This window comes from Pteropus vampyrus, unplaced genomic scaffold, assembly GCF_000151845.1.
Source record: "Pteropus vampyrus isolate Shadow unplaced genomic scaffold, Pvam_2.0 Scaffold36, whole genome shotgun sequence".
In the NCBI taxonomy this organism is placed as follows: Eukaryota; Metazoa; Chordata; class Mammalia; order Chiroptera; family Pteropodidae; genus Pteropus; species Pteropus vampyrus.
Window position 1 is genome coordinate 230,409 of NW_011888817.1, and position 19,260 is coordinate 249,668.

General features: G+C 39.0%; 1 protein-coding gene and 1 pseudogene across 1 annotated transcript in view; one reads left to right on the plus strand and one right to left on the minus strand.

The window, feature by feature from the left end:
• MINOS1 (mitochondrial inner membrane organizing system 1) overlaps positions 1-18,695 on the plus strand; it is a 29,951-nt gene extending 11,256 nt beyond the window's left edge. Inside the window, exons 2-4 of the mRNA XM_011357500.2 lie at positions 14,985-15,032; positions 16,048-16,157; positions 18,446-18,695. Coding sequence (XP_011355802.1) covers positions 14,985-15,032; positions 16,048-16,157; positions 18,446-18,460 — 173 coding nt within the window. The 3' untranslated portion in view covers positions 18,461-18,695. The remainder of the gene's footprint in view (positions 1-14,984; positions 15,033-16,047; positions 16,158-18,445) is intronic.
• LOC111738287 lies at positions 9,660-9,787 on the minus strand (annotated as a pseudogene).
• Positions 18,696-19,260: the final 565 nt, after the last annotated feature.

Below are 19,260 nucleotides of genomic sequence, written 5' to 3' on the forward strand. Positions count from 1 at the left end.
ATGTAATTAGGCGCTATATGGAACTTGAAAATATTTAAATTTTTGTCTAACTGTGGTTTTATGCTTTCCTAAAATGTGGCCTGAAACAGTTTATTAGTAAATATGCTGAATTGCTTTCTCTGGCAAGTGTGTTTTAGTATCGAATCCAAGTAAAAATACAAATATTTACTTATAAAAGTCATTTGGTGTGGTAATATTTTTACTGCAGCCATTGACCAACTTAGTGAAATGTTAGGGCATTGCTAGATTGGATCCTGTTTATTTAAAGGCCAAGAGAGGGAAAAAGAGAGGATGCTAACATTAATTGAATGTCTCTTATGTGCCACCATATTTAGGATACTAACATAATCCCTTTTTTACTCTCCCAGCAAGAAAAATAATGCTGAGATATTTATAGAAATTGAGAAGCTGATTTTAAAAACTATATGAAAATGTAAACAATCCAAAATAGCCAAAGCATTTTTTGAAAAGAAAAACAAAGTTGGAGGAATAATATTACTTGATTTCAAGACTTACTGCGAAGCTACAGTAAATAAGACAGTATGGTATTGGGGAAGGGATACATATATAGTTCAGTAAAATTGCTAGTGTCTAGAAATAGACCCGTAAATATATGGCCAATTTATTTTTGACAAAGATACCAATTTCAAGATATTGTGCTAGAATAACAGAGTATCCATATAGAGGAAAAAAATAAACCTCATTATCATGCATAAAAATTAACTTGAAAGGGTCACAGACCTAATTTTAAAAGCTAAAAGTATGAAACCTCTAGGAGAAAACATAGGAGAGAAATGTTTGTTACCTTGAGTTCAGAAAAGATTTCTTAGGTCACAAAAAAGCAAAAATTCACAAAGAAAAAAATTGATATACTGGATTTGATTTAAAAATTTAAAACTCTTGCTCTTTGAAAAACTCCATTAAGAAAACAAAAAAGCAAGTTCCAGAATGAGAAAAAATATTTGCAGTACATATATCTGATAAAGGAATTGTTTCCAGAATAAATAAAGAAATCTTAAAATTAGTCATAAGACAACCAACCATTTAAGAAAATGGGGAAAATGTTTGAAAAGATTCTTCACAAAAAGAATTTATACTAACAGCAAATAAGTAATTGAAAAGATATTCAACATCAGTGGTCATTAAGGAAATGCAAATTAAAATCATAATGAGATGCCCCTGCACACCCATGAGAATAGTTAAAATGAAAAAGACTGACAATACTAAAGGTTGACTAGAATATGGAGCAACTGGAACTCTTGTATACTGTTGAGGGGACTGTATAATGGTACAACCACTTCATAAAACGTTTAGGTAGTTTTTTATAAAGTTAAACATACTATCTGGTCATTCTACCCTTAAGTATCCAAGAGAAATGAAAATATGTTTTATATGAATGTTCATACCAGCTCTATACATAATGCCCCAAACTTGAGGCACATAACAACATACATTCAAAATCATGTTGAGTGAAAGAAGCTAGTTACAAAAGAGTGTATGTTGTCCTGGGTTTCGGCACAAAAACTCAAACAGGCAAAGCAACAGAAAAGAGTACAGGCGCACCTCAGAGACGTTGTGGGTTTAGTTCCACACCGCCACAATAAAGTGAGTATCGGAAAGCCGGTCATAATCTTTGTTGCTGGAGAGTCTTGCCTTCATGCAACATCTGTGAAACATAGCAAAGCAAAGCTCAGTAAGGTATGCCTGTATATACTGAACGATTCCATTTATATCAAGAATTCTAGAAAATGCAAATCAATCTATGATGACAAAGTAGATACGTGGTTGCCTGGGCCCAAGGGTGGAGGGAAGACTGACTGCAAAGGGACACGAGGAAACTTTTAGGGGTGATAGCAGTATTCCATTTCTTGATTGTGGTGGCTTCACAGGTATGTACATCTATCAGGCTCATTGAATTTTACACTTTAAATGGGTGTAGTTTATTCTACATGAATTATACCTCAAAAACTTATTTAAAACCAAAAAGGTGAAAAATGAAATGAAAATGAAAAAGATGAAAAATACTCAGTGTTGGTGAGGTTTAAAGCAACCAAAACCTCAGACTCAGCTTATGGGAGTATGAATTGGTGTAACCACTTTGGAAAACTGTGGCATGTCTACTAAAAAAAAGCTAACTATACATGTATACCCTGTGACACAGCAATTCCATGCTTAGATATGTATCCAGCAGATATGCATACATCGATTTCACCAGGTGACTTGTACTAGAAAGTTCACCGAACACTCTGCATGATAGCACTGACTAGAAACTACTCAAATGCTCATCAACAGAATGGGTAAGTAACTCGTGGTATACTACTGTAATGGAATACTATACAACACTGATAATGAATGAGCTATGTACAGGTATTCACAACAGTGTTGGGCCAAAGTACTTACTGTGCGATTCCATTGATATAAGTTTAAAAACAGGCAAAACTGTGCTATTGGAAGTCAGTATAGTTATCCTTGAATGGAGAGTTTTGACTAAGCACAAGGCAGGCTTCTGGGGATGTCGGTAATCTTCTGTGTCTTGCTCTGGTTGCTGGTAACATGGGTGTGTGTAGTCTGAAAGTTTATCGAGCAGTACACTTAATTGTGCAGCTTTCTGTATATACATTTCAGTGAAGAGTTTAAAAAAGACATGTACTGTCACAGAAAAGTGTCTTTCATAATTATAAAATGAGAAGAGCAAGTTGTAGAACATATGTGATAAATGATCCCACTTATATAAATGGAATGGTAAACAATAAACTTAATCCAAAGTAACTCTTGGAAATGATAATGATACTTGGTGGGAAGGATCATTAACTTTGCTCTTTTTATAATGTAAGCAAATAAATAAATGAGAACAGTTTCTATTCAAAAAATTGTTTACTGAGTTCTTTCGGTTTTTATAGTTGAAGATTATGAATAATCTTTACATAAATATGTTGAATCTAGTTTTATTAAATAGATTAGTAGTTTAATGTGAACATCTCTTTAAGCTTTCACTAACTTTGATATTACATTGGTATCTATTAATGAAGTTTCTCATTGGTCAGCAAGTTACAGGGATTTGTTTGTCCTTGGTGGATGTGATGTCTTATTGTTGCTTTCCTTGGTTGGCCCCAATTGAATAACCTCCATGAATTCATAGACTTACAGAACAACAGATCATTAGAGCTGGAAGGAACCTGAGGGATTCCTTTGGTCCAGTGATTTTTAAATGTGTTCCAAAGTACCCTGGAGGTTGCCCGTGGGTGGGGGTAGGTATGGAGAGGAGAGTGAGGGAAGGCTGAGCAAGTGGATTTCTAGTCAGGTCTCCAACCCTCTCTCTTCCCCCTGCCCAAACAGAGCAGCTTTACTTTGATTTGTTTATCTATTTTCTGTATGTATAATATTTTATTTGAAAAAATAATTTTATTGTTTTAGGGGGAGAAAAAGGACTGATAACCACTAACTTATTTCAACCCTCTCATTTCACAGATTGGAAAATTGATGCTTGGGGAGGTCAATACATGTTTTTTAGGTCCATTCAAGTAGGGTACTTTGTTTGGAACCTGTTTCTTTCTCTTCTGGTTATTGGACAGATTTGTCCATGAGACTGCTGCTTACTGATATTCTGATATCTGCGTATAGCTCTCCTAGATTTACCCAACTATCGTTCCACACACTTGGCACAAACATATACCCTCTCCATTCCCCTACTACCTTATCTGTAACTTAGTTTGTATCATGGTTTAAGATACTATTTCTACTGAATGTACCTGGTTCCTATTTCAGCTAGAAACCATCTTAACTGAGAGATGCTGTTTAGAATCATAACTTAAAGTTATCACCAGTTTTTGCAGTATGCTCTATAGAGCCTAGAGTTTGGGAGTCCCTCTGGGACAAGTATGAGGTTTAAGGAGGCAGGGCCTGGATGATACTTGGACTCCTCAAGTAGAAGCTTAGTTTTTATCTATTGAATATATTGGGCTTCCGCAGAAGATTTCTCTGGGAGAAAGTCTTTCTGCTTTGAAAGACGGCAAGAGAAGAATGAAGGGAATTGTGAATAATGCTGGTTTAGCCCAGCCTCTCGCCGAAGGGATGAGGAAACAGAGGACCTGCAATATGAAGCTCCTTTAGCTGGAGCCCAGTGAGCTTGGACAGTTATTGGCCCCTCTAAGCTTCGGTTTCCTCATTTGTAAACTTGGGATGTTAATCCCTATATGGTTTTGATGAAACCCAGGATAAGATAATAATCAGATGGACGGGAAAGCATTTTATAAATTTTAAACCCCTAGACCAGTGGTTCTCAATTGGGGATGATCTATCCCCCATATCCCACTCTTGGGACATTCGGCAGTGTCTGGAGACATGGTTGTCATACTGGAGGATGGGGAAGTGGGGGTGCTACTGACATCTAGTGGGTGGGGGACAGGGATTCTGCTAAACATTGTACTATGTACAGGACAGCACCAAAGCGTTAATGTCAGTCATTGAAGTTGAGAAATCCTACCCTAGACAAATGTAACTTTCCCAAGCTTATTCTCTATGACTCTCCAGCCACAGCCCTTTCAGACTAATACATAACACAGGGTCATATATTCATATATCTATATGCACATACTTTTTCAGCAACTGAAAATGAAGTGGGAAATGAAGTAAAGGAGAAAAGAAAAAGGAACAAAAAGAATAATTCCAATGACTTTTAAAAAAGTGTAGCTCATAATTTTAAGGTCTTTTTTTTTAAACCAAATGTATGCTTATTAAAAAAAAAAGACAAAAAAGAACTGTATTACTTATAAAGTGAAAGTCTGTTGGAATTGATAACTGTTAACAGTTAACAATTTAACTTGTCATTTAAAAAAGTAAGAGAGAAAGTGAATTTGAAATCCTCTTTAGACAGCATGACAGGAACAAGAAATAAAGGATAAACCTGAGTACAAATTAGGAAAGATAGTAGAAGGATATGGGATGTGAGAATATGGGTCAGTATCAATGGGTAATGTGGCATTGAATAGAAAAGGTAGTACAGGGCACGTCTGGGGGAGAGGGCGGGTGGACAGGCCGATAACAATGTGGCTGAGGGCTCGTTTGAGATTACATAGACTCCAGGTTGCTTCAGTTATGCATCTTCAGGTAGAATTTTTAAAGACACTTGATTAACAGTATACAGTGCTTATACTTCAGTTTTCTCTATCCATCCTAAACCTGCATTAGGATGCTTAGGATAATTTAGAATTATTGTTGACACTGACATAATTGTTGATGGATTTGTAGACTCACTTAACTTTGACAAATGTTTACAAGTTATAACAAATGTTTCTGATTGTCAGAACCTGCACAAATAAACCACTCAAAATTCCTGTTCGATAGATTTTAAATGATTAAGTGAAGCAAATGATTTAAGCAACATAATTCACTTTTTACTAAGAAGGTAGTCCTAAGAAAGCTGCTAGTTTCTTGGCATCGTTTCAGATAACTGAATTGAAAGCCATTAGTTGCAGGAATTTTTCTTTTTTCTTTTTTACTATTTCAGCATAGGCCTATATGTGACAAACCCTCATAAATATCCTACTCTGATGAGAAGCAAAAGTACAGCGTATTACTGCTCCAATCATATATTGTCTTGACATTAGAATAAATGTTATTAATCTTATGTATTCCCAGAAAGGATTGGCTGTGACCATTGAAAAAATAACTTATTTTTCTCCTTGTTCCAGCTGCAACTTGAAATTTATTTTATTTCAGCTCATAATTTCTTTTTTAGAAGATTTTTTCTTTACTCAGTTTATAAAAACTGAATTCTTGGTTTCTTAAAGCATGCAAGTCCATTGATTTGGAGAGGTTTATTTATGGGGCTTTAGAGAATCGTGATGCCTTTAAGAAAGACTGTGGAATGCTACCGTAAGAGAAAGTCATCTGGGTTCTGTGTCCTAGCCTTATAGTCTCGGGCACCTCCCTTATTGGAACCAGATTTAAATAGCAGAGAAAACATTGCTTGCTCACAGAAAGCCCCAAAATTCAGGCAAGTCCTTCCAACACCTTTGCAGTACTGATTTGAGATATTCACCATTAGAACCAACAATACCTTAAATGCAAAACCATTGATATCTTTTAAGAATATTTGACCCTCTTTTCTATTTCTTTTTGTCTTCGTTCCTGCCTATGTATGGATCTGACCTAGGGATCCATTATCTCAGAATCATCAATAAGTGTCCTCACTCGCACTGCTCAGAAATTCCTAATCCTTGGTTAAAGTCACGCTTTAACCTGTACTGCTTACCTTAAACACCGTCTCTTTCAGTTCTGCCTGGCATGGAATACAGGCAAGATAGAGGGCAGGGCTGCTGAGGAGAGACCAAAGTATGTAAGGTAACATTTTTTTTCAGTCAGGTGGGTAGGAAGAGAATCTGAGCTCCTTGTGGTCCGTTTCTCTTGCTGCCTTCTTTCCCGCTCCCTTCTCTAGCCCTCCAGGACGGTTTGGGTACCCTGCTCAGTGCTTCTAGTACTTCCGATTTCTGTCATTTTGCCTTATATTTTATCAGTTGGCTCCAACACTAGACAGCGAACTGAATGAATGCGAGAGCTTATTATTGCCCAGGGCCTAGCACAGTGCCTGACACACAGTAGGCACTCAGTTTGTATAATTAAGGAAATGCCCACACATAGTGTTGGCCAGGATGAATTTTGGAAAGTAGTTTCCTTTGGTAAGTCAAAATTAATGATTGTAATATCTTCACCTATCTGTGAGGAAGCGACACTGGCACTAGTGTAGCATGGAGACCAAAGAGCAGTAGGCCTCTGGAATCAGACTGGTTCACATCCCAGTCGTGTGACCTGAGGCGAGTTCCTTAACCTTTCTGTGACTCCGTCTCTTGGTCTATAAAATGGGGCTAATAAAAGAAGTTTGCTGTGAGGACCGAAAGGAGGTAATCCAGTCCTGAAGCATAAGCGCTTGGTGACTGTTCTTTGTTTACTATTGTCTGGTGTTCCGAAAAACAACTAGATGTTACATTTTTATCAACCAAGTTACATTTTAGATTTATTAAAGGAATTTGGTATTAAAAGGTTATTTGATGACTTATGAATAGCACCAATGTTTTTACAGTTATACAGGTAGAAGTCCTCAGCATTTTCTTTGACAGCCTTCCCCCCCGCACCCTCTAAAACCTCAGATACACATCCACACACTTAATCAGTTAAGTCCTGTAAATTCTGCCAGCAAAATGTCTCTTCTTTTCCAAGTAATCTTGCACACCTCAGTCAGATGAGTCTTCCTAAAGCGTAGCCTCAGTCTTGTGAGCCTTTTTAAAAACTCTTCGTGGAATCCCCCTGCCTACTGAATTAAGTAAGCGCTGTGTAGGCTCCTTGGCCGGCTGCTGGTGCCTTCGGAATGGCCCCCGCCCCTTTCTAGCCTTATCTCCTGTTCTCCAGGACATGCCTCATGTTTCAGCTAGACTCTCTGCCCCCCGCCCCCTCGTTTCCCTGCACAAGCCCTGCTTTTCTGCCACCGGATAGAGTGCGTGCCTTTCCCCCCAAAACTCTGGCTGTTAAGACAACCCAAATGCCACCTCTTTTTTTAATAGTAAATTGAATTAATATTAAATTAATTTAAACTTTCTTGAAGATTAAAAACATCTTCCCAGCTAAATGTGTTCCCACTCGCCTCAGGGCGCCGAAGACCTGTCTGCACAGTTTTCTGGACACCTGACTTGTTATCCCTTCTTGATCACAAGCTCCCCAGGGAAGAGACTTGTCTTACTTCTGACCCTTGTTGAACCCAGTGTTCTTGCCCTTCAATGTTCAGTAAATATTTAAACTTATAGTGTGTTCTTAAAATGCTTTTTGTAGAAGACCAGTATAGTTACTGTGTGCAAGATATTGTTCTTCTAAGCTTTCTGCACGTTATGCTGTTTCATCCTCGCTGTTCCCCAGTCAGGGCTAGACACTATTAATGTCAGTATTATTTTTCATATGAAGAAACTGGTACCTGGAGATGCTATGTAACTTACCCAAGGACTGAGACACACAGGAAGTAACCTAACCAATATTCTCAATCATGTTTAACTTGTCTTACCCCCAAGTCCACAGAACCTTATAACTGAAGTATAACTGCTACGTAATACTTCCACTTTTTAAAGAATGTGCTCCGAGAGTAGTGAAGTCTGTGCTTAGTGCCTTCTGCTTAATAAATGCTAATAAATGTCAGTCAAGTAAAGGTGTAAGGAAAAGGCATTGGTACTTGTTTCTCCATTGAATTTTTCATTTGAATCAGGAATAGACGACAACATTATAGCTATGGTGATGTGTACATAGGGTATAATGGATCCCTAATTCTTATATTTGCTTTCACAAGAATAAGGAGAATCCAGTTACTGACGCTAATGAAGAGGGCTAGAGGTATCGGAGGTGCTGGGAGGGAAGGGGCTCGCTGCAGAATACCCTTTCGAGTGGTTTGGATTCACCTGGAGTCATTTATCAGCCCTTAGCCCATTTGCTATGCTGACCTCTCTATGAGGTTTATCCCAGTGTATAGGGAAGAGCCATGACTTTGGACGCAGACAGCCTGGGTTTGAATTTCCTTTTTTAGTTGTGTGTACTTGGGTAAGTCACTTAACCCCTCTCTATATTGTTACTTCTGTAAGACAGGATCGTGATAGACCTAAAAGGTGATTCTATGGATCAAATGAAATGTAGAAACGGAATACAGTGCCTGACACTATAAATATTAGCATCTCCAAAGCACCCCCCCCAAATAAATGTAAATGCATTGTCTTTTATTGTGTTTGTTGAAACTTATTTCTGCATTTTTCCAGTCTCCCTTTTATAATTAGTTTTCAGAGCTCATTTTCTACATACTATGCCTACATGTGAATTAACATTATATTTTAGTAAAATATGTACAACCGTGTTTCTTTTGTGCATTTTTGGAAAGTTGTATGGCCGTCAGAATTCTGAAAGTTGGATCATGTGCTATACACAGTCATTTAAAAGGACTCTTTTATGAGTTTGGCTGTTCTTGAAACAGAGCACACCAGTAATGCCTTCCACATTTACCTCCCTATCTTTACTCCTTTCTGCTGACTGGTTTGCTTGTTCTGGTCAGATTGATGGCGATTGATGTCCACCCGAGAAATTCCTACAGATGTTCCAGCCTCTGTCTAGCGTAGATAGCCATAGGAAGGTTATGGTCTTGTAAAATAGCCACCTTCTTAGTCTATTTCCTCTATTCCCTGCAGCAATGTTGACTTTTGAGAAGCTGAATAACACAGACTGAATTTACCATCTCTGGGTCTTTGGTCTGGCACGCGTTCTTGGTTAATTCACATGACTTGGCATTTGCACACGGACACCTGGGACAATCTGTCTCTGCCTCAAAGGATTAAGTAACACAGTTTGGAGCTGACTTAAAACTATTTTTTTCCCTCATAAATTGGGCCCCGAGCATCTTTCATAAATCAGGAATGTTTCTTGGAAATGTAATTCTCACTAAACTCAGTCCCAAGGGTACTTTTCTATAAAAGCACATTCTTGTTTGTTCTGTCGTAACAAATGCACTTGATGATTGTAATAGCGTTAATAGAAACATGATTGAACAGGAAAACATGCCCATTATAAATAGGTCAATTTGATATTAATCCATGTTCAAAGCGTAAAAATAACTTTATTAAACACAAGACAGCTCTAGGAAAATATTATTTTTTAAAGCAAAATGTAGTTCAGCAATGAATCTGAAGGAATCAATCTCCTATTTAATTAGCAATAATCGTGCCTCAGATAAACTTCATTGGCTACTAAACTGCCGCTGCGCAAAGCTCAATCCCCTATATATAAATATGTATCTCTCAAAATCTGACATTCCTGGAAACAGTTGCTAATGCCAGCGAAAATATAATCAGCTATGCAAAGAGTGGCAAAAAGGGTTCTGATTTTTAGCTGTGTGATTTTCATCTAGGGCTTGCCCACAGTGGGATCCTAAGCAAACCAATGAGTTGTATATTAATAAAGGATTAACCATGATGATTACACATTTGACGTCTTTTGGGTTTTTTTAGAGAGGTAGCAGAACTAAATTGCCACTTACTGAATTGTGTCAGACCCTGCTAGATACCTTACATTTTCCTTTTATAGCAACCCCATAAGGTTGTTTTCACTCTCCAGGTGAGCACATGGAGGCCAGCTGGGGTTAAACCATTGACCTGAGGTGGAAGAGCTAGCTGGTAAGGAGTGGAGCAGGGGCTGGAAGCAGTGTTCTTGCCATTCCACATAGCAGCAGAGAAAGTTCCTTAGTTTTTGGAAGCTATATCTTTTCTTACAGGCATTTAAGAATAAAGTTCTTTGGCATAGGGCTTCTAGGATCTTAAAAACTGGCTTGTAATTCTTGTAGCTTCTCATATTTACAAACTGCCAATTGAACATGGTATAGTTTTTGCTCATACATCTTGATTTAAGTTATACAAATTAAAATGAAGTTGCTTCACAATTTTAATTTTTAGATGCAGATCAACTTTAAGCTTATAAATTTAGGAGCTTGGTTTAAAGTGTTAAATGTAAGGTGGGATGAGATCTTAATCATCACATAAATGACATACTAAATAGACCAATAAGATGGGTCTGTGGTCTGGTTTTTTGTTTTTTTTTGTTTTTTTGTGTTTTTTTGCCCCTCTGAGATTTTGTAGAAATGTTTTCTAAGAGAAGAGAATTTCTGAGGATTTGTTTTTTCTGTGCCTCTCCAAACATCAAGTTATTCCTTCTTAATTGAAAGGTCATTGGCAACTGCAACTTTTACAAAGTTGATTTCGCAGGAACATGTATTGCACTGACTTGTTCTTTTTAGGAGCTTAGCATCCAAAGTACATTTCTACCCCAAGACTGCAATCAGTTTATGTAGCCTGCTTGTTAATTCTTGCTGATTATGTTTGCTTCCTAATTGTTTTCAGTGAAGTAAAGCTTTATGATATGTGGCATGGTCAGTGCAAAGATTTTTCTAAATAAAGTTGCATTGACTAACTGGAAATTGTCCACATGAAACAGTAATAGCTGTCAACATATATTACCCTTTCTTTCTTACATAAAGTGTGGCTTAAGGTGTACAGTGGCATACTGTTAGTTGTTATTCTTTTAAACTCCTTTTAAAATCCAGTTAGGCATAAGATAAGACAATATTTTATATGTAGTTAGTGGGAGTGAGTTCTGTTGTTTTGTTATTGAAATAGTATCAGATGAACTGTTAGGGAGTTGTTCTTTCCTAAAAATGTGTATTTATCTACTAGCCAGTTTTATGATGTCCTTTTGGGCACTAAGCATGCATTAAAGAGCAGGGTTAGATTGATTTGGAGTAATTTCTTTTTGAAAGAATTTGTGCCAATTCTTTTTCCTCTCCAAAGAAATGGTTTCAGAGCGTGGGCTCCTTGCCTAATGTCAATTCCATAAGGCTCCTCCGTGTGTGTGTGTGTGTGTGTGTGTGTGTGTGTGTGTGTGTGTGTGTTTGCCTTGCCCCCCTACTTCCTCCATATCTGGACTTTGCCATGAGGAAGATGTGTACCTATAATCAGGTATTTCTTTACTTTAGTGTTATTTGTCATCCCAGACAGCATGGACCAAAAGAACAGTAATAGCTTGAGTGGGGGGAGGCAAAGTTATATAAACTGTATTCATAGTTAAATATTTGCTTCCAGGGAAGGTGAAAAATGCTTTGTACTTTTTCCTTTGGCTTTTTTCCTCTAAGGGAGCTTGTCGTGCAGCAACAGAAAAAAGTGACCAAAGTCAGAGAAAACTCTTCTCTTATCCGTGTTGGTTTGTTTTTATTATAAGACAAAACCTTTCAAGTTTTATTGTTCTAAAGTTTAAGCCTGGCCTAGAGGTGCCAATCTTTAGTGGAAACAGCTGCAGAGTTGGTGTCCCCTGATCAAGTGGGACTTTCTTTGAAGCAACATGTTGCCTTTTAAAAGAAAATTGAGCATGTGAGAACTTGAACCTGTAAAACTCATCAGCAGTCCCACCATTGTTTATCTCTTAAATAACTGAGATAGCTAACTTTAAGTAAAACATTGGCATTTAAAAATTCTTTTTTTTTTGTATTATTTCTTTTCTGAAGAGAATTATCTTGTTATTTTGTGTCTTAAAAAATATAGAAATGGGGCGTCACTCTTAACAATTGTCGAAGATGCAGCAGCCCAGTTTAACTAAGATCGTAGCGTACACTCTGCCTATTGGCTAGTCTGAACTGTGATTTTTGATCTCATATTTATCTTTGCAGACAAGTGCCTTTTGTAGGAGCAAAACTAGGTGGTTGGGCATGTACTGGAACTTAAATGAAGTCTAGAGATGAAAGGTTTTTAACTCTGTATCGATTGATGTCGAAACATCTCTCATCTTCGTGGTTGAGCGATACTGGTAGCAGTGGACGTAGCATCATGTTCGTCTACTGCTAGGGAAAGTGGAGCATCAGAGCTTTCTTTCCTTGGGGGGGGCGTGGATAGAAGAGACAGGCGTGGAGTTAGAGGGACAAGAAAAAAGCTGAAATATTTTCCTTTGGGGCTTTTGATTCGTTTGCCAAACTATTGCCTTCCAGATGGAAAAGACCGAAAGCTCTGATTGTAAGCCATTATGTTTTTACTGGCCTATCTCCCCATCCCATTGCCTGGTTTGAAATCTGTAAGCCAGTCCAAATCCTTTACCTCATTTTCTAGTTACCAGTTTACTGTCTTACTCATCTTTCAGCTGCAAGGGGGTGAGGCAAATCCCTTTGAGATTGAACCCTGTGCCATTTTATAAACCAAGCAGCAGCAAATCCTTCCTCAGGAATGTCAATTGTGATAGCTCTCATTTCTCTGAAGTTCTTGAATCATGCTTGCCAGGTAGACTTGTGTCTGTGACCCATGCGGTTGGATTAGTCTAGAAATGGATCTGAACAAGCCCTTTTGGCCTGGTGTAGACTCGTTACTACCCTTATTGCCTAGCGTTCTGGGTTGTTAAATGGGAAGCACAGTTTGTTTTTTGTCTGTATCTTACTGTACTGGCAGTAGACATCTTGATGTTCCAGTTTCCTTTGGGAAATAGTGATTGTTTAGGGGTTGAAATTGTAGGGGAATCCAGCGTCATGACATAGTGGGTATAGTAGCTTTGGAGTCTGGCATACTTGGGTCCAGTTCACTGTTCTTCCATTATCTAAACAGAGTTTCCTTGAGCAAGTTACTTACTGCACGTGGAAAATGGGGGATGCTGGGTACTCACGGGAAATACTGAAATGTTAGTTCCTTTTCCTTCTCATTATACCAGCCTTGAATGGCTTAACTGTTGTGGTCTATAAACTGATTAGTTTTCTACCATTTTATTAAATTAGTGGAAATTGGGGTGGCATGAGTAATTTTCAGATATTGCATATTAAAGTTGGCTACCAAACTAGTACCTAATAATGCAGGGTCTATTATACAGGACAAAGAAATGCTTTTTAGTTAAAATTTATATTAGTATAGGATATAGTCCTAGGAAAGAAACATATATCATGACCACGTGTATATGGTAGGGGAGTATTATCAGAAATCACTCTGGGTAAGGAGCATAAATACTTTCTTCTGGCCAACATCAGCTGGATTGTTTCATAGGTGGATCAAGAAAAACGTGGTTTAGCTTGCTTGTTGGTGAGGAAGCTCTATGTGTTTTTGGGAGCAGTGAAGTTCAGGTCGGTTGACAGGGAATACATTGAATATTCACAGTGTAGTAGCCCCAAAGTCATGGTTAGACAGAGAAGCTCTTGGAATTCAACAGCACAGATTTGAAAATCATTAAGGCAAGTGAGAACTGGAACTTTTATCTGGTGCTTAATTGTAAAGACGTTAGTAAGGAGCTCTGTTGGACTATGGAACAGACAGTTGGTAAAGAGCATCAGAATGCTCTGAAAGATCTGAAAACAGTTGTCAGGGCTGAAGAATATAAGAATCGGATTTGGTTCTCTTCTTTGGCATGTATAATTTTTTTGATAATGGGAAATAAGTTTATCTCAAAGTCTGGGATATGTATCACTACAGTATGTGAGGTGATTTCTTTTTTCTGAAGTGGTACCACAGGCAAATATTTTGACGATTGTACATTGATTTAACACAACTCATGGAAAAAATATAGTTAGCTTCAAACCTATGACTACATCAATATTATTATTTAAGTTGAGGCTGAAGTTATTTAATTAAATACATGCATTGATTTTCTTTTTGAAGAAAACTATTAAATAATTGTGCAGGTGATGTGTAGATTTAGCAAAAATTTTGATGGTAGCACTAGAAAATCAGGGATTGAGAAATAAATACTGGTAAAAATGAGGATTTGGTCTTTTTATCCAAGCTCAGATTCCTTTGAAGTTTAATTTAAAATTAGGTATTTACGATTTTTTCCTACCAGGCCATTAAAATAGGCTCGTGTGTGTGTGCTTTTATTTTGAAAGATAGTGGTTGAAAATGCCCTGCGAGTTAAATGGGGGGAGGGATTAACCTCTACATTTGGGACTTTTGAGAAAGTGCTTTCCCTCTGGGTACTCTGACTTGTGACAGCCTTTAAGTATTGTTCTGGATCACTCCTTTCCATCTTCCTGAGAAAGTAGCCATCACTCAGAGTGCTGAAATGACGAGAGGAGCTTCCGCTGACACTCTTTATGTGATATTCTGGCTGTGACGCCCCTGCTGAAGACGGGTAGGAGAGCCCGAGATGCCGGAGGCTGGCCGTTCACTGCAGAGCAGAGAGTGTTTCCTCAGGACCTCTCTTGGCTTGTTCCCAACCCCAAGACTCGTCTAGACAGATGGGGAATAAAGTTTTTATCCTCTGTTGTGGGCAAGGGACCAAGGCATCTGTGAAGCCTCTGACAATAAGAAGGAAGGAAGGTTAGAAATGAGAAAATCAACTCTGTGCCAAGTTGGGGGTGGGGAGCATCTATTTTATAGATGTTCACATTTATGAAATGTTCATTTTATTTATGTCGTTACTATTATGAGATTGAACTTGTTTTTCTTCCCTCTCTGTAGGTACTGGTTTTGGATTAGGACTTGTTTTCTCACTTACCTTCTTTAAAAGTAAGTGTGACTCTACTACCTTTTCAATATAATGTCCTAGTGTGTATATACACATAGCAGGGACACTTCTGGAAGTTACATCTACATGGCTGCCAACCCATTCATTTATGGGTTTAGGTAGGCCACTGTAAATGAGCTAGACAAAGAACCTGGACTCAGAAGAGGTCAGAATGGGTTGGACATCTCCAGAATTCCCCCCGGGCATTGAGTCAGGGTGCCTGATATCTTAAATATGATATCACTTTAAAAGACTGTGGTTTATGCCAGTGAGTCATTTGGCCCAATCTGCATGCTCATATATTTCTAATTAATTATAATTTTTTCTAAAGGGACTTGAAAATGAGAGTTCTGCTGGTAATAAAAATAAGTGGACCAGAAACACACATGCTTTTTGGCCAAAAACTCTCCTAAGCAAAGGGCTGGCGATGTCCCTTTCATTCTGTGGAAGGACTTCTGAAGTTTGGATATTGACCTCTTTGCCTGAAGAACTGGTGGGGAATGCATAGCGAGAGAATCACAACTGACACATAGTGCCGATGTGAAATAACCATTTACGGTATTGTCATGAATAAACCTCATGACACTGTAATCAAAATATGTAAATATTAGTTAAATTCTTACATATTTTAAAAATTCAAGTACCTTACTGAAAGGCGGTATTATTTGTGCTAATGTTAAGAACATAGTTAAAACGAACAAATGATTGGAAGTTAAACGTCTACTGTTTTCACATTGTACCATTATATAACATTCAGATGTACCATTATTAATATGTTAAACTTGGCAGCATAGGTACTTAATAGATACTTCCTAAACTAATGAGTTTACTCATAGATTCCTGCTCCCTTTTTTTGACCATTGATGAAATATTGGCAAAATGTGGCATAGTATAGTCATCTGTGTGATGTATGTTGAATATTTATTGAATCCTAAGCAAATGTAGTTTAAGCCAGAGAAAAAGCTCTCTCTTCTCTTAATGGTTCCCTATTGAGATTTTCCTTTTTCTGCTCACTAGGAAAAATGTGGCCGTTAGCCTTTGGTTCTGGCATGGGTTTGGGAATGGCCTACTCCAACTGTCAGCATGATTTCCAGGCTCCGTATCTTCTACATGGAAAATATGTCAAAGTATGTACAGAATTGGTATTTCTCTTTCTTTCCAAAGAAAAACAGTTTTCTCCTAAGTCCTCGAAGAATTCTTTATAGTATATATAATTAATAAACTGTGTGTCGTGTGGCACCACTGAGATCCTAATTGTTCTTTGGCCTTTAGTGATATTGACTCGGCTTTGGTGCCTAACGTCTCTCCCCTCCCCTGTACCTTGAGATGCGTATGTGCATTCAGATACAGACTCACCTGTTAACAGACTGGAATTGACAGACCTGCCCGGAAGGTTATATTGTGGTAAAGTAGACTTGTGTTAAATATCTGTAAGTAGCACTTTTGTTCAAGATCTCAGAGCACCCTGTAAGCATCTCACACACTGAAGCTAAACCTAAAGACTTCTGGGACTCGGCCATCATTCTACTTTTTATTGACGAGGGCAGGTTCTTGACCGGAAGCCTCACATAATTCTGCTGGAGTCCTTGTCTGTAGATGGTTTTTAACTGATGCAGACCAGACGAAAAATTTCCCAAAGTTTTTGTGTGTAGCAGCGTTTTCCATTTCACTTGAACCATGGGGTTTAAGTGAAGGGATCATGGGAAGCTGGGGACTCAAGGACAGAGGGATGTGTTTATTTTTATATCCCCAGGGCCTGGAGCAAAGTAAGCATTCAAATATAAAATGGATGAATGAAGTAAATGATACATCCTGTTAGATGTAATGGCCTCAGGCTTACTAAGGTATAACCTTTATAGCAATACTAACTTCACTGAAGAACTTCACATGCCCTGGACACGTAGAATCAATCGTACTATCTAGGTTACCCTTGAGCTGGAATTGCTATGATCTGAGCAGGGGCTGGAAGCTGGTGGACAGAGCACAGCAGCCAGGAGACACGGATGTGAGTCCTGGTCCCTCAGTCGCTTCCTATGTTATCTTGAGTTTTTTTACTTCTGAGATTCTGTTTTTCTATCTATAAAATGAGGTTAATTATTTCTACGTACACAGTTGTTACGAGAATTAAATGTGAAACTGTTTTTAAGCTGCGAGGTGCTATACGAATACAAATGTAGGTTATTATAGCTGAGGCCAACCAAAAAAGGGTGATCGGCTTGTCCATTGTTCCATCATAATAACAAGTAGAGCAGAAAATGTGGTACAAATGAGTGTCCCAATTCTGGTCAGAAGCTTTCACCAAATCTCAAATGACAGTATCCCACCACAGCTCATAGCCTCTATCTTAGAACCTGTTCAGAATGTCAGCTGCCCACTGCCCGTCCTGTACATGTGTGGAGAGAGAATTGAGAGCAGGGAGAGTTGGCCAGTTAGGAAGCCTGGCAGGCCTTTCGCCACCCTCCACGTTAATGAACCGTCTCTGCGCCACAGCCAGGGTGACATAATCAGAGGGACAGTGCAAGGAGACGCGCAGCTGCAGGGCACCGACGCTGACGGCAGGCAGTTCCCACTGCTCCCCAGCTCTTCACTTTCTTGGTCATCGCAGCCGAATATGGGGGAGATCAGAAGGAACAGGGAGAGGAGCTTCAGGTCTTTTAATTGTTTAAATGTTTTCATTGTTCCAAACTGAGTTGCCATGGATAATGGCTCAGGGGTGATTATATGCATATTATATACTTAATGGCTGGGAGTTACTGTGGAAAATATTGTTAACATTTTTTTTATAGCCTTGTGTGTACTGCTCCAAAATGGCCTTGTAACTTTATCTGAACTTGAGTCTGTGCCTTGATGTTGTCATCCTCCATTCTCTAAAGAAGGGAGCGAAATCTCAATATGGGGCTTTTTCAGTGTAGTTATATTATGGCAATTGCTTGTTGTGTGCCCTGCTATGCCCTGTAGATCATCCTAGGTGCTTTATATTCTTTCTTTAGACCTCCCCACCCCCAGTAAATTTGTGAGGGGTTTTATTATCTTTTCAGAAGATGGGAAATATGAATCTTAACTGGGGTTAAGAAACTTGCCCAAGACCCTACCATTAGTAGGCTGATTCTAGACCCATGCTCTTTCCACTCACCTGTGATCCATCCCTTCTATGGGTTTTAGGAATATCGTTTTCCAAGTACCGATGGCTTAGCCCTGTTCTGCCCCTTTCCCACTCTCCTCCCTCAGAGACTGGGGAGTCAGTCTTAAGCACCTGGGTGGGGTATACACAGTCCTCTTGTGAGATGGTTTGAAAGCAAACAGGGTGGTAAAGTTTTGAGCCCATCGGTCCCTGGGGTCTGACCTGCAGCAACAAGTTAGAGAGGGCTGTCAGATACTGTGCACAGTTCTAACCTGAGTGTCCTTTCTTTACCAGGAACAGGAGCAATGACTTACACCTGAGAACATCCCAGTGGGAGGAAAGGAGAAATCATGTTTATTCCTCAGGAATACTGAAGTGCCCTGGAGTAAGCTGATGTTCTTCTGTACCAATGTTATCAGCAGTGCTTTAAACTCCAGCACACTATTTATGTATTTGAAACCAAGTCTGTTTCTTGTTTTGTATTTTCTCTCTGGAAATTGCAAGGAGGTGGTCTTAAAAGAAATAAATTAAACAAAAATAGGCAGCCCAGTGCGTTGCCTGCATTTCTTCGCCTTTGGTCTGTGAGCATGAGGAAGATGATATTTGAACTGCCAGCAGCTGTAACCGCCTGGTCCCAATCTCTCTGAGAAGCTTCTTGAAACCACAGCCGTTGTGCACCCCTCCCCACTCACCCCCTAATGTGTAAATTTTAGAACTGCTTCCACCTCATAAATCGGAGGTTGGAGGTTGCCCCTGTGCTGTCTGATGAAGGTGAAGGATGTCCTGAGGAGCCTTGCCTTGCTCTAGCAGCTCTTTACTACCTGTATGTTGTTCTTACCAGTGGGCCTGGCAGGGCACGTTTCAGCTGTGCCAACTGCGCCGAGGTCAGCTAGCTGGCCCTGTTGGCAGGGTATGCCACCTGACTGTCAACAGCTCACTCCATTGATATTCACTCCAGTTACCCGCAGCTTCATGGAGCTTGACACAGTCCAAGCTTCAGCGCTGGGAGCTTTGTCCTGAGGGCTAGGCAGAGTGTGTGGCATACTCATCTGGCTGGAGGCCCACATTTGGGGTTGATTTTATCTTTGTATAGCAGTGAAGTTTGAGGA